Here is a 16,045-nt window from a genome sequence, read left to right as displayed (position 1 = left end):
TTGCGTCAGACAACAACATTGACGAATACGCTGATTCGGTGTGCGAGTTCATTAGAACTTGCGTTGAAGATGTCGTTCCCATAGCAACGATTAAAACATTCCCTAACCAGAAACCTTGGATTGATGGCAGCATTCGTGTGAAACTGAAGGCACGAACCACTGCTTTTAATCAGGGCAAGGTGTCTGGTAACATGGCTGAATACAAACAGTGCAGCTATTCCCTCCGCAAGGCTATCAAAAAAGCTAAGCGCCAGTACAGAGACAAAGTAGAATCTCAATTCAACGGCTCAGACACAAGAGGCATGTGGCAGGGTCTACAGTCAATCACGGACTACAGGAAGAAACCCAGCCCAGTCACGGACCAGGATGTCTTGCTCCCAGGCAGACTAAATAACTTTTTGCCCGCTTTGAGGACAATACAGTGCCACTGACACGGCCTGCAACGAAAACATGCGGTCTCTCCTTCACTGCAGCCGAAGTGAGTAAGACATTTAAACGTGTTAACCCTCGCAAGGCTGCAGGCCCAGACGGCGTCCCCAGCCGCGCCCTCAGAGCATGCGCAGACCAGCTGGCCGGTGTGTTTACGGACATATTCAATCAATCCCTATACCAGTCTGCTGTTCCCACATGCTTCAAGAGGGCCACCATTGTTCCTGTTCCCAAGAAAGCTAAGGTAACTGAGCTAAACGACTACCGCCCGTAGCACTCACATCCGTCATCATGAAGTGCTTTGAGAGACTAGTCAAGGACCATATCACCTCCACCCTACCTGACACCCTAGACCCACTCCAATTTGCTTACCGCCCAAATAGGTCCACAGACGATGCAATCTCAACCACACTGCACACTGCCCTAACCCATCTGGACAAGAGGAATACCTATGTGAGAATGCTGTTCATCGACTACAGCTCGGCATTCAACACCATAGTACCCTCCAAGCTCGTCATCAAGCTCGAGACCCTGGGTCTCGACCCCGCCCTGTGCAACTGGGTTCTGGACTTCCTGACGGGCCGCCCCCAGGTGGTGAGGGTAGGCAACAACATCTCCTCCCCGCTGATCCTCAACACTGGGGCCCCACAAGGGTGCGTTCTGAGCCCTCTCCTGTACTCCCTGTTCACCCACGACTGCGTGGCCATGCACGCCTCCAACTCAATCATCAAGTTTGCGGACGACACAACAGTGGTAGGCTTGATTACCTACAGGGAGGAGGTGAGGGCCCTCGGAGTGTGGTGTCAGGAAAATAACCTCACACTCAACGTCAACAAAACTAAGGAGATGATTGTGGACTTCAGGAAACAGCAGAGGGAACACCCCCCCATCCACATCGATGGAACAGTAGTGGAGAGGGTAGCAAGTTTTAAGTTCCTCGGCATACACATCACAGACAAACTGAATTGGTCCACTCACACAGACAGCATCGTGAGGAAGGCGCAGCAGCGCCTCTTCAACCTCAGGAGGCTGAAGAAATTCGGCTTGTCACCAAAAGCACTCACAAACTTCTACAGATGCACAATCGAGAGCATCCTGGCGGGCTGTATCACCGCCTGGTATGGCAACTGCACCGCCCTCAACCGTAAGGCTCTCCAGAGGGTAGTGAGGTCTGCACAACGCATCACCGGGGGCAAACTACCTGCCCTCCAGGACACCTACACCACCCGATGCTACAGGAAGGCCATAAAGATCATCAAGGACATCAACCACCCGAGCCACTGCCTGTTCACCCCGCTGTCATCCAGAAGGCGAGGTCAGTACAGGTGCATCAAAGCTGGGACCGAGAGACTGAAAAACAGCTTCTATCTCAAGGCCATCAGACTGTTAAACAGCCACCACTAACATTGAGTGGCTACTGCCAACACACTGTCAATGACACTGACTCTACTCCAGCCACTTTAATAATGGGAATTGATGGGAAATGATGTAAATATATCACTAGCCACTTTAAACAATGCTACCTTATATAATGTTACTTACCCTACATTATTCATCTCATATGCACACGTAGATACTGTACTCTATATCATCGACTGCATCCTTATGTAATACATGTATCACTAGCCACTTTAACTATGCCACTTGGTTTACATACTCATCTCATATGTATATACTGTACTCGATATCATCTACCGTATCTTGCCTATGCTGCTCTGTACCATCACTCATTCATATATCCTTATGTACATATTCTTTATCCCCTTACACTGTGTATAAGACAGTAGTTTTTTTTTTGGAATTGTTAGTTAGATTACTTGTTCGTTATTACTGCATTGTCGGAACTAGAAGCACAAGCATTTCGCTACACTCGCATTAACATCTGCTAACCATGTGTATGTGACAAATAAAATTTGATTTGATTTGACTATGCCTACCTAAATAAAGGTTAAATGAAATGACTCGTACAACGCATCATGACTGCAGGCTAAATTCGTACCCATGGGCTCATTCTAAATGGTAGGCTTGGTACAGAGCCAATAAAAACAAGTCTGGTGTTTGATTTGTAAATATTCTTTCAGGGTTGATGTGCTGTGGTGTAGAGATGTATTAAAAAGGTCATCTCCAGATTTTGAATGATGGAGATTTGAGACTGAAACCTTGATAAGTGATCTGTGTCCACGGATACCGAACTAAATAATAGGGATAGGAGATGCAAGCCGTCAAGGAGTAGTCTCCCGTGGCCATCCTTTCTGATCTCGTCTCATGGGGTTCCAAGGCTAGTCAAGGAGGAATGAGGCAAATCATGAATGCACTCAATGGCTGTTCTTGGATGAAAATATAAAAAAACACATTCTTTATTTACCATATGTTGATGTACACAGCTGTTTTTTTTTCTCATAAAAACACTCACAAAATGCTAATGTAGGATCACTTCACATTTTTTAAATGCTGTAAAACAAATTGTTTAATTACAAAGCGATAAAAAAATATTATAATTCAAATTCTTAACTGCTCTAAATGCAAAATAGTCACATATTGTAGTCTGTGCCACATCCAAACTGTCTGCAGTAGCTAATAACCTTTGTTTCCTGTATGTACACAGGGGCATCTACCATTTAATAATACACAGATCAAATAAAAGTACATTATATGTACAATAGTAGATTAAGCCATTTAGTACAGGATGTCTACTAAAAGGACACTTGCAGTATTATTCTTTTGGAAAAAAAATTGAAAAAAATGTGCTTATGTAAAATATAAAGAGGGCTCCAAAGAAACTATAATATTAAAGTCATTTGATATCACCAAAGTGAAGTCCTCGGTTCTCAGGACATTGGAATAGACAGGGTTGGGAACCATTCTACTTTGTCAATTCAGGAAGTCAACTGAAGAGCCAATTCTCTTCTTTGAGAAGCAATGAATTGGAATTTAAGTTTACTTCCTTAATTTAAGAAAATGTAAGTGAATTGACCACAACCCTGGAGCCATCCAGTTGTTTGTGCCATCTATAAAGCACTCTAGACTTCCTTATAGTAATTGTACAGCAAAATAGTTGGGAGTGGAAGGGGATGGCATAAATGGGTGAATGTTATTTCTTAAAAAAAGAAACGAAAAAGAAACCGCAAAACGTGATCATGGTAGTAAATCTACCATTCGCACCTTCAACTAGGCTTGTGGTTAGAGCGTTGGTCTAGTAACCGAAAGTTTGCAAGTTCAAATCCCCGAGCTGACATGGTACAAATCTGTCGTTCTGCCCCTGAACAGGCAGTTAACCCACTGTTCCTAGGCCGTCATTGAAAATAAGAATTTGTTCTTAACTGACTTGCCTAGTAAAATAAAAGGTTAAAAAAAAAGATAATAATTTGAACAGGCAAATAATAGAATTTGCAGGCAAAGGAATAGACCCTGCAAGCATCCCGAAACAGTCTCACACAAACATACACAGCAGCACCACCTGGATGGTGAGCTTCTCTACAGGGATACAGCCAGAGTTCTTGTCTGTCTGGGGGTGCAAACAATGGTACTGCAACATACATCAACACTCTTGATAGAATCTCAAATGGCACACTATTTCCTATATAGTGCACTACTTTTGATCAAGGTCTATAGGGCTCTAGGGGAATAAGTTGCCATTTGGGATAGATCCTAAATGGAACAGGGAATTAGAGGTTAATTGGGAAGCATCCTTCTCTACACGTTATTCAGCGGGCACACAGAGGGACTGACAGAACCGAGCAGACCACACAGCATGACTGACTCATTTTGGATATTTTTATTGTTCATGTTTTAAAAATCAGGAAGTCCTTCCATGTTAAGTCATTGGGGCTACTCCACTCCTCTCTAGCTTGACCACCATCATCAGCTTTGTAGATTTAACAATATTCTGGGGCAGTGTGTTTCGACGTCTCTCTCTCTCTGGTCTGTTAGGAAGCTAATGATGAATGTAACATGGTTTGGCCTTCAAATAACGTTAGTCTTCTATTCTTTCCCAGTTTAGCCGATGTCCCCCATGTACAATAAAGGCACTATGAAAAGAAAGGCTTGTGTTCAAATTTGACTCGGTTTCTCCAGACAGAATGGTCTTTATATGGCTGAACTAGCCTACTACTTGCTAACACATAACAGCAACATCAGAAAGAAAGGGATTTTGGCTATGAAGAGTAGAAAAACCAGCGATGAGTATTCCTCTGTGTGTAGCCCAGTTCGGTTCCTCTTGTCCCACTCACACACACTAAAACTCAAAATGGGAGTCTATAAACACTGAACTATAAAATTAGACCTTGGAGTTTTCACATCAATAACATGACAGGAGTTGGATAACATTGATCAATATTAATGAGGACTGAAAGACTGATGGGGATTGTGAAGTACACAGACGGAGTCTGTGTCTTTTGTTTTTACATGGACAGTAAACTCCAATGGCTCCAGAAAACCATTGACCATTGTGTGAACAACCCAAACACACTGCAACCTGGGTCAACTTATTGCCTACAATATCATTCAGATAAAAAAAAGTGAAGTTGGCACCAAACTATGTTTGTACAGACCAGCAGATATCCAGTCGAGGACAGAAGAACCCCTTCCTGTCCCTCAGCCTCAACCTTCCTCAGGCCAGCACATTTAAATCCCCACAACTCCATTACAACAACGTCTGTTGACCAACAGACAGTCCGCCGACTGTCCCCCTTGCTTCTCCTCCTAACCAATCATAGCAGAACAAAGAAAAATGCACACAGAGAGAGAAGGGTAAAGCTCATGGTAAAAGCAGCTGTAATGGGGCTCTGAGGAAGAAGTACGGCGCTTTCCTTTCTATGCTCAAGTAGAGATTGGAAGAAAATAAAAAGTGGTCTTCAACCAAGCTGCTTCTTCCTTCGCCCATTACGTACAGCATGTGCCTATAATACATGTCTGTTCGCCAGTCGGATTTCCAAAGAACATGACATCATTAATGAGAGAAAAAGAACAGAAACAAACCAACAAATAAAAACAAGAAAACCTGAGAGAAATAACCAGAAGGGGACACCACTGCACCCTAGAGCGCTTTTACAAGACAGCGAGAGCAGAACAGAGGGATAGGGAGGTGGGGCGAGGGAAACAATGTCATGTTTGGTCATGCCATAACGTCCTGTGCCATTGACATCTGTTGCGCAGGGCTGGAGTGGACTGGGGATCAACTGTCATAGTTGGACTGGGCTAAGTAGAGTTGTGCTGATTTGGTTTGAGCTCCAGATTTTTTCAGCCAGGTCATTCTGTTCTCTTCTCTTCTGTGCTGGTCCGTCTGTCGTGTCCTTCCGTCCGTATCGGACTGTCAGTGTGCATCGGACTGTCAGTGTGCATCGGACTGTCAGTGTGCATCGGACTGTACTGTGTGTGGTCTCTAGTGGCCGTCGTGTGGTGTTACCATGTCCTCGGCCCTCCTGTGCGTCTCCAGGGCATTGACGGTGGAAATGTCTTGAGGCAGCTCAGACTTCCTCCTGACCAGCGGACGCTCCTTACGCTCGTTCCTCTGGAGCTATCAGGGACAGGCAGGAACAGAGAGAGAACAGTTAAGCATAGTCCAGTCATACCAAAAGCTACAAGCACTCCCATTTTTGGGTGTATTTTCCAAATAGCATGCACAACTTCACGTTGGCTGTTGGCCTATCCAGCACAGTGCCGAAGCTAGCTAACTAGACCCTCCACCGAATGGTTATTGGTTGCTGCTAATTTGCATAAACATGGGACTCATAGTCGTCGACCGCTAAGTTGCTGAATGTATCCTCGTCTCCTCCCCCCATTGAAAAACAAATTATCTCCAGCAGTTTATCGTTAGAGATGGTGCCTGGTGTAATCAAAGCATTGGACTGGTCACACACCCATACTGGTTCCTCTGCACCAAGAGACAAAGGAACAGTTACACAGAGTGAGTTCACCCCCTCAACACAAACGTTCTCTAGTCCTTAATACTCTTCAGTACCGCTAAAATTCAAATAACAAGTTTCACTAGGTCCATCACATCTTGACGAGATCTCAACTCAGTGATTCATACTGTATCGCTAACTCAGCCCAATCCATCAGTGATCACTAAACCCTCCTAGACATGTAGTAGTCTAGTAGGAAGTGTACACTATGCTGTGCATTGTAGGACAGCGGTTCTCAGCCTTTTCCGGGACCACCAAATCACTGTCAAAAGCTCCCGAGGACAATCATTCGACGAGTCAAAAATATATATATTTAATTTACATAAAATATCTTGGCAGTCATATTTTGTAAATATTTGCGTTGAATGTAACAAATTAAAGGCTTATTATTATTAGAATAAACAAATGTGCATTGTGATACGTAAAAAGGTTTATAATACTATTAATACTCCAAACATATTTTTTATATAATCATTTGTATACCACTTGCAGTACCCCTGCGGACCACAGGTTGAAAACAACTGCTGTAGGGTGTACACTAGAGTACGGTGTTTAATTAATTAATTAATTAATGTAAGCTCTCCACTGCCTTTGAAATGTGAGCCTGCCTATATCTGATCCTGTCAATAAGTGCGTCACTCAGTCCTCTCCCTGAACCTGTTCTTCACCTACAACCTAGACTACGTCCCAAATTGCACACTATTCCCCATGTAGTGAACTACTTTTGACCAGGGCCCATGCTACCCTGCTCCTGTTCAAACACACGTCTGTCTCTCCACATATTTAAAAACTGCAACAAGGTGTGAGAGGATCCACAAGATTAGTTCTACTAATGTCACACTGGTGCTACATTTCACACAGTGAGGAAGACACTGCTCTGGACGTTCACGTGAACACACAACAGCATGGAGGTGGTCAGCAGGAAAGGAACACACAGTCCCACACCCACAGTACCTGTGTGGCCTCTTCCTCTATAGTCCTCTTCAGCATGTTGAAGTCCTCTATCATTGGTCCGTCTGTCTCCATGGGACTACCCAGGCCTGACTGGTCCACGTACACCAGGAACTAAACATGGAGAGTGAAAGGGAGGGGGATTATAATGAGACACAGGAAGTAAAAACCAGCAAGAGAAAGAGGTGAAGGACTCCCAGAACCAAAGATAACAAATATACCCTTTTAGATAATTTGGTCAAAATATATGATGACTGTGTGTCCAGTTCTGCTAAGTGGTTGTTGGGCTCTGAGCAATACACAGAGTACAGCCATAGCGTACATCCATTTATCTGTTGCTGCCTGGGCTGTTCTGTCCTGAGATGGGGGACTAGGTGCAGTACTACTGGGTTGAGAGGGGAAGAGACACCGGGGCTGGAGTAACATGCCCGCACAGAGACGAATAGAGACGAATAGTGACGATGCATGCTCACCTGAGGATTGGACTTGGCCAGATTCTCGATCTTCACCCACGCTTCTTCTCGCTCTTTCCACTTGGCCTTCTCTCTGCGCACACACGACGACAGGGGAACAGTCATTTCAGAGTCATGGGCAACACGTGGGTGGATGTTTTAAGTTTAAAGCTTCTTACTTGTTCTTCTCTGCTCGGAACTGCTGTGTGCAGTCGTCGAATAGCTTCTGGTTCATCTCCATGAAGAGCTTCAGGGCGTTGTAGATCAGACCGTGGATCGTCCTGTACACACAGACATGCAGAGAGACACGCACACACAAATTCGTATGAACCCAGGAATACATAACAATAAAAACAAACGGTTGTTAACTTTCTTATAATAGGGCAGAAAACCGATAGGCAGAAAGAGAGGCAAGCTCCATAGTGGTAGTTAGTTGTTAGCAGAGTGACTCACTTGTTCCAGTGGGTCTTGGAGTTGCGGTAGAGCGAGGGGAACATGATAGGGAGGATTCTGGCGGCATTGTCACTGATCAGACTCATTATGTACTCGTTGTTCCAGTAGTACAGCGCCCTCTCTGCCACCTGACACATGAGGAATCATTGGTCAGGTAACGTCTTAGCACACATAACCACTAACACACACAAGCAACACACAACACTTGAGCAAACAACATAACACACCTGGAAGTGTGGGCTGGACACGCACTTGGCCAGCTGTCTGAAGAGGGGCTCCATGACCTTGACAAACTCAGAGGGTTCGATGACGTCCAAAATCTCCTCCAGCTCGTTGAGGAACATCACCTCCTTTGGACTGTGGGTCTTTGGCCAGTACTTCAACAGAGCCATCACTGTCTGTAGGCGAGAAGAGTAGAGCCATACTTTAACACTGCACTAACTAGTCACACACAGAGCTATTGGTCTTTGGCCAGTACTTTAACAGAGCCATCACTGCCTATGGAGATGATTTACACATGATAACTGAACCAGCATTGGAGCAATGTACTAATCTCAAACAGTGTACTGGTGATTCTTGCCCAGCGAACTGGAAGAGGTCTTACCGGTTCCGTGAGGGTGCTGTCCTTCTCTAGAAACTGCACCACACAGTACGCCAGCTAGAAAGACACAGACGGACACAAAAGAGCATATTAACTACAACTATCATGTTAACAACGCTGACTAGAACTGGAATGAACATGTATTCCAGCCTATAACACTGTAGGTCTATATCAAAAGGTTTTGTTCTAAAGTAGGCCTAAGGCTTCTTTAACAGTAATGGGTCTAGATGCTATACCTGCGGGTGATAGACACTAAGGGACTTGACTTTGTGTAAAGGCAGCAACACCTTCAACAGGAATATCTTGTGCTCCTCTTTCAACGGTAAGGCAAACCCATTGATTATGCTGCAAACAGAAAGACAAAAGGTTTGTGATCAGCAAATCTAATACGGGGAGATTGGCAAAACAACGTAGGCACAAAAACTATTTGAAATAATTACAAATTGACATACCTTCCTAATATTTCCAATAACTCTGCTATTCCATTATGATGTTCCGTTTCATAAATGAAGCTGCGAAGAAATGACAGTTCTATCAATTAAAATTACCAAAGACCCAAGCGAAACAGACTAGTGAAATTAATGGTCATTTAAAAACATTGCCAACATATAACTAATCTCACAGTGCTCTATTAGGGCTATTTACTCACCTATAAAATATGTTATTTATCTGTTTCCTGATGTACGCTCTCAGGCCCAGGAACTTGCCATAGATGCGATGCAGAGTGGTCTTTAGAAAGTCCCTTTCCCTGGGGTCTTCACTGTCAAACAGGTCCAATAGCTGTGGAGACAACACAGTGACCTTAGGCTTACAACACCTGTTCACAACACACAGACACAGCCAGTCCCACACAGACAACATCACATCCCATGTTGTTTTACTTCCAGTGAGAAAGGACCCGTGCTTACCTGCATTACAAATTTCTGGTCGATATACTTCTTGGCTACATTTGGTTGAAAGTCTGGAGACTCTAGAAACCGGAGGAAGAACTCGTAGACGAGCTGGAGAAAGAGGAGCAGAGGTGTACACATCACTGGTATGAAACAGTGTGTGTTCATTCGTGTGTGTGTGTGTGTGTGTGTGTGTGTGTGTACCTGTAGGTGTGGCCACGCTGCCTCTAGCGTGGGCTCATCCTCCTCCGGGTCAAACTCCGCCCCTGTGGGGTTGGACGATGGAGGCAACGTCCTGAACATGTTCACTGCAAACTGAAGGACAGAGACAGACAAGTCACTACACAGAACGCCACACATTACCACCATCAGAGCTATTGAAAAAAATAATCATGACAGGGGTCAAAGATTAGATTTCAAACCAACTCCGGCACACAAACGTGAAAACAGACATTTTGATTAATGTGTATCAAACTAAATAGAAGATAACGGTACAGACTTTCATCGGACCTCTTCACCCATCAGCCTGTTTATTCCTGTTCATTTATGTGCCCATTTTTAGATTTCAAAACATTTTGTCAACGCAGCCAAAAGATGAAGCACAAACCACGACTGCTGCCGACTAGACAGAGGAGGAAGAAATGACACGACCGTCAAGATGACATTTACCTGGCCTCTCGCTCTCCAGCTCTGTCAAAAAAAACAAGTAGCCTAGATAGTTGCTTTCTTTTCACCAGTCTCTCAATCTCCCATAACGAATAAGCAGCAGACATCCCTCATCACTCCGTCAGTCAGAGTAGACGCAGGCTTCTCTTTATCTCACAGCCTTTTCTCACCTCTCAAAGAACACTACATCCCGCCACACCCCTTGCAGGCCTGAGGTTAGCGTGCACTCACTTGTCAATGTTAACGTTCTGAGAACCCATTTTATTTTCCGAGTGTGTCACTGTCAGTCTAATGGACCACCAAGGCACATGAACAGGGAGTGCTTTACCAATCTGAAGCTAATACGTCTAACAATAGCGCACTTATCAAAGAGCTGTCCGTTGTGGCCTATTATAACCATAAAGAACACCTTTTAGAATGCGCTTCGTCCATCTCTCTCCATACTTTGATGTTAAAAGCAGTGAACACTTCAAAGTGAAGGGGCAAGAAGGGGAGAACTAAAGTAAACCAAGAACATTGTTATGCCGATTTGGCAGCAGCCTTGCATTTTCTGCTGCACTGATCAAAATAGAGACAGGATCAGGAGAATAGGGGGAAATCTGCACCTCGATCATCCTCGGTTTCCTGCGCAGCATTGAGGCCTGCTTTGATAAACATCAAAGGCTTTAATTCAGACCTGGCTGGCTGACAGGCACGCAGGCAGCACTTAACATCTGCAGCCATGTCCACACTGGACTCATTTACATTTAGACTACCCCACAGACTCAGTATTTCATTCACTCAGCTACAGGTAGTAGGCGGCCTGGCCTGCTAACCAGGGCTGAACTGAGGGGACAACGAGGAGGCTATATCTGTTAGAGGTAGGTGAACCCATGATGACGAACACCAATTCGATTTTTTGTCAACTATGTGGACTGAAACAGATTCAGGCCACAGTAGTAGCCCTTGGCTGATAACAGCTAGCAAGTTAATACTGGTAGATAAGAGGCCTAGAGCTAACCGATAAGATTTAAGTCCAGTGAGTGTAAAGGCTTCAGTATGCTTCAATTCAGCTGGCGGCTAGCCGAAGTCGGCTAGGCAAACCGAACGAGTGTGCTCACATACTCCCTTAAAAAGACCTTGGCTTGAGAAACTAGAAAAAAAGCAGCAAGTACTGTTTGTCCTTTCTGAGAGACCGTAGCCAGTGTACACTTCCTTAAAATAGTAATTATTAATCTATGACAACTCAAGAAATCTGTCAATCATTTTGACGTTTTTGCCATTTAGATCTTAAATCACGCATTTTTACATCTGACTAATGTTACATGGTGCAGTATTTCTCAATGAAAAAATGTGCATGAGAACGAGGTCGTCTCTCGTTGAATGACAAAGACTGAAGAATCCCTACTGTTGACCAATCACCGACGAAAGGGAGTAGGATGTCGGCACCAAACTTCACCGAAGTCCAAAACGTCACCATAATATATGAACGCACTCTTCTGAACTGTTTGGGCTGGGAAGCATGCAGATGCCTTAAAGCAATTTTATTTTGTCATACCCTGGGTTCACATAGTTCATCTGATAGGCACATCCCATTCCCTATGCCTCAGGAACCAAAATACAATATCTAAATAGAACTGAAATAACCTGTAACAGGCAACCTCAACAGTGTATTTTTATAATAGCTTCTGACAGTTGAATTGATTTATAGCTTTTGTGATTGAGGATGGCAGGGTTATGATGTGAATAAAGCCAGAGACAGAACCATGCACAAAATATTTGTTTGTATGAGGGGCTTATTAGGTCTACCTACACCTGACCCAGGACAAGACCTCTAGGGGAACACTGGGTTGTCTCTGGTGACCATTAATAGCAAATTTATGAGGACAGAATCAAATGTCGTTGTGACTAGTCCTATGTTCACCACACAATCAGCATGGAAGGGAAACTGCAAGATAGGCATTTGTAAGTGCATGAGGCAAGGCCTTGTCCACTGTGTGTCTACTGACCACATGCACCACCTCTGGGTAGATGGGCTCTGTGATGACGTTCCTATTGTGGGTGATGTACTCCACCATCTCGCTGAGCGCAGCCCGCTTCACCTCCTTCCATTTCAGGTCGCTCAGAGGATCCGACAAAAAGTCAAAGAGGACACAGCACTGACGCAGCTTCTGGACAAACAGCTTCTCCTGCTCCGCCGCAGGGACATCTAAGAGAGAGAAAGAGAGAAAGAAAGAGAGAGAGAGTCAGATTCATACGTTGTCGCCTCACGAGGGAAATTCCTTTTCACTGCTTGACAAAATACACAGAAAACAAATTTGCAGCACAGGCTGTAGGCAAAATAATGAAATGGAGAGGCTGGGGATCCAACTTTTCCTGGACCCTTCTTCCCAATATAGTGATTTCATGTTTTTTCAGGAGGGAGTACATGCAGCTATTTAGGCAAGCTAAAAGCAGCATATCAAAACACAAGCAAGACAGACAGGTAGTCGAAGCAGCAATGTTATTTTTTCATTGCAAACATGGTCAAAGCAGGGGGGCAGACAAGCAGTCAAAGTAAGTGTTATTTTCCAGCAATTAAGGTTATGATATGGCAGCATAACTGTACATCTTTTAATTGCTTTGAGGAGCAGCAGAAGTAATTCCTGGAACCCAAAGAACTGCTGGTGTGTAAACAGTCTAGTTGTTTTCAAGGTCAAAATGCGCAATTGACCATATTATTCACAGGTGGGATCGTCCTTACGACCGGGAAGGAATCTATTTTTCAAAATTAAAAAGTTAAGATTTCCCAAAGAATGGCAGCGGGATGCAGTGCCTGCACAGATAGTAACGTTAACCGCAGGAGGTGGCGGCGCCAGGATGACGTGTAGCACACGGTAAGTTTTTCGAAATGTTTTATTATTATTTAAAACATACTTGCAGTGAAAGCGCTCAACAACTACATCACATTAGTCATCTAACAGACTCACATCAGAGCGACACACAGAAGCAACCAGGGTCAACGCCCTGCTCAAGGGCATGTAGACAGATCTCCCACAAGGTCAAAAACAAGGACCCGAACCATCAGCCACTGGCCAAAGCTCCCAACCGCCAGGCCAATATCCTCCCCACAGTTCCCAAGAGCTGCCCCCTTTTTCTTGTAAATAAATACAAATAAATAATTTCCCCATCAATCTAAAAAATACCCCACAATGACAAAGCAAAAAATGGTTTAGAAATTTTTGCAATTTAAATCAACTGAAATATCACATTTGCATAAGTATTCAGACCCTTTACTCAGTACTTGTTGAAGCACTTTGGGCAGCGATTAGTCTGTAGTATTCTTGGGTATGACACTACAAGCTTGGCACACCTGTAATTGGGGACTTCCTCCCATTCTTCTCTGCAGATCCTCAGGTTAGATAGGGAGTGTTGCTGCACAGCTATTTCCAGGTCTCTCCAGAGATGTTTGATCGGGTTCAAGTCCGGGCTCTGGCTGGGCCACTGAAGAACATTCAGAGACTTGTCCCGAAGCCACTTCTGTGTGGTCTTGGATGGGTGCTTAGATTCATTGTCCTGTTGGAAGGTGAACCTTCGCCCCAGTCTAAGGTCCTGAGCGCTCTGGAGCAGGTTTATCAAGGATCTCTCCCCATTTGCTCCGCTCATCTTTCCCTTGATTCTGACTAGTCTCCCAGTTCCTGCCCTGAAAAACATTCTCACGGTGTTCTTGGGGACCTTCAATGCTGCAAAAATGTCCCGGTACCCTTCCCCAGATCTGTCTCGACACAATCCTGTCTCAGTGCTCTACGGACAATTCCTTTGATCTCACGGCTTGGTTTTTGCTCTGACATCCACTGTGGGGACCTTATGTAGACAGGTGTGCCTTCCCAAATTATATGTCCAATAAATTGAATTGACCACAGGTGGACTCCAAGTTGTAGAAACATCAAGGTTGATCAATGGAAACAGGAAGCACCTGAGCTCAATTTCTAGGGTCTAAATACTTACGTAAATAAGGTGGTGTTTATTATTTGTAATACATTTGCTAAACATTATAAAAACCTGTTTTTGCTTTGTCATTATGGGGTAGTGTGTGTAGATAGATGAGGAAATCGTTTTATTTAATTAACTTTAGAAGAATAAGACAAACGTAACAAAATGTGGAAAAATTCAAGTGGCCGAACACTGTAGGTGGTGGTCTTTGCATGATATGAAAGTGTTCCTTCTTTGACTTCAGTATAGTGAATTTTATGGTAATTTAACTGATGGGATTAGTATTGCCCTTGTGGGCATGTGCAATGCATGTGGCTTGTCATTTCTATACTGAAACAGGACTAATAAATTCTCACTTCTCAACTAAATGTAAACAGTTCTCCATTTAAAATGATATTAGACATAGTAAAAGCACTCACATCTAAGGTAAAGTGTGTAGGAATCATTTGATGATAACTTAATTAAAAAAGAAAAAGGCTGATACTGGAAAGATGTGTGTGGGTTTTTCATTTTATGAGGCTGTCGAAGAATAACCGATTTGACTTCGCCAGCTACTGTACATGCAGTCATGAAATATATTTGTGCAAGCCCTACCCTTGCTACAGATGTTAAAGCCAGATAATGTGATTTAACCCCAAAATGTTGGTATCCATTATACTGGGAGTTACAGGTTTGCCTACACAAAACATCCGATGTTTCAACTAACCTGGTATTGGCGATATTATCTTTGTTCTCAATTCACGGAAACAGGAGTCTCAATGTCCATGTCCAGTTGCAGGGGGCCCATTTTAACTTAGAAAATGCTCTGTTACTAAAATAAATACATATTTGCCCCATGAAGTAAATCAAACAACGTGTACGCCACCATCTTGTCTATTTCAAATATTCTCTCATTGTAAGAGACAGGTGAGTGTCATGAAATGTGGCACTTTAGGGTGGACCCACCGGTCTCAATCAATGAGACCGCGTATACAGTGTTGGATTACTTCATGGAGCAAAAACAAATTTAATAACGGGGCATTTTCTAATTTAAAAATGGAACCCCTGCAACTGGTCACTGACATTGAGAATCCCGTTTTGGTTAAATCACATTATTTGGTGTGAAATCTGTAGCTAGCCTTACCCTCGTAATGAAAGTAGGCCTTAAGGGGTGACACACAGGAGACATTATTAGCAAATACCACAATCGTGAGGGTGTGTAGAAAGGAATATTTGAAGGTTAATTTGATTTAATTGCAAAATACAAAAAAAATATAAAAAAAATATTTAAAAAAATAAAAAATAATCACCAAATGCTGCTTGAAATAAAGTTAATATTATGTACCATCCTTGTGTGCAGTTCAAAATGAACACCACAAGGCGTCAGTGCTAGCATCTGTATAGTCTAGCTTTACTGTAAACAAACCACTGTCTAGGTCTCATAATTTTTTATTTTACCTTTATTTAACTAGGCAAGTCAGTTAAGAACAAATTCTTATTTTCAATGACAGCCTAGGAACAGTGGGTTAACTGCATGTTCAGGGGCAGAACGACAGATTTGTATCTTGTCAGCTCGGGGATTTGAACTTGCAACCTTTCGGTTACTAGTCCAACACTCTAACCACTAGGCTACCCTGGTCGATAATCCATGACTAGAGCAAGCTAGCGGTTCATTATCCCAGAGAGGTTATGAGGGACGGTAGCGCCCCACCTCGCCAACAGCCAGTGAAAGTGCAGGGCGCCAAATTCAAAACAAAAATCTCAATTAAA

General features: G+C 43.6%; 1 protein-coding gene across 4 annotated transcripts in view; it reads right to left on the bottom strand.

The window, feature by feature from the left end:
- Positions 1-2,757: 2,757 nt before the first annotated feature.
- LOC112250544 (serine/threonine-protein phosphatase 2A 56 kDa regulatory subunit gamma isoform) overlaps positions 2,758-16,045 on the bottom strand; it is a 35,902-nt gene continuing 22,614 nt past the window's right edge. For all 4 annotated transcript variants that reach the window (XM_024420789.2, XM_024420788.2, XM_042321832.1 and 1 more), the window contains 13 exons: positions 12,334-12,533; positions 9,884-9,994; positions 9,698-9,790; positions 9,439-9,569; positions 9,242-9,301; positions 9,026-9,134; positions 8,793-8,846; positions 8,416-8,586; positions 8,189-8,316; positions 7,915-8,016; positions 7,757-7,829; positions 7,287-7,397; positions 2,758-5,944 (listed from right to left, as the gene is read on the bottom strand). In XM_024420789.2, the coding sequence (XP_024276557.1) occupies positions 5,810-5,944; positions 7,287-7,397; positions 7,757-7,829; positions 7,915-8,016; positions 8,189-8,316; positions 8,416-8,586; positions 8,793-8,846; positions 9,026-9,134; positions 9,242-9,301; positions 9,439-9,569; positions 9,698-9,790; positions 9,884-9,994; positions 12,334-12,533 (1,478 nt within the window). In that variant the 3' untranslated portion in view covers positions 2,758-5,809. The remainder of the gene's footprint in view (positions 5,945-7,286; positions 7,398-7,756; positions 7,830-7,914; positions 8,017-8,188; positions 8,317-8,415; positions 8,587-8,792; positions 8,847-9,025; positions 9,135-9,241; positions 9,302-9,438; positions 9,570-9,697; positions 9,791-9,883; positions 9,995-12,333; positions 12,534-16,045) is intronic.

This window comes from Oncorhynchus tshawytscha, linkage group LG05, assembly GCF_018296145.1.
Source record: "Oncorhynchus tshawytscha isolate Ot180627B linkage group LG05, Otsh_v2.0, whole genome shotgun sequence".
Lineage (NCBI taxonomy): Eukaryota > Metazoa > Chordata > Actinopteri > Salmoniformes > Salmonidae > Oncorhynchus > Oncorhynchus tshawytscha.
This window is presented reverse-complemented; position numbering and strand designations above follow the sequence as displayed.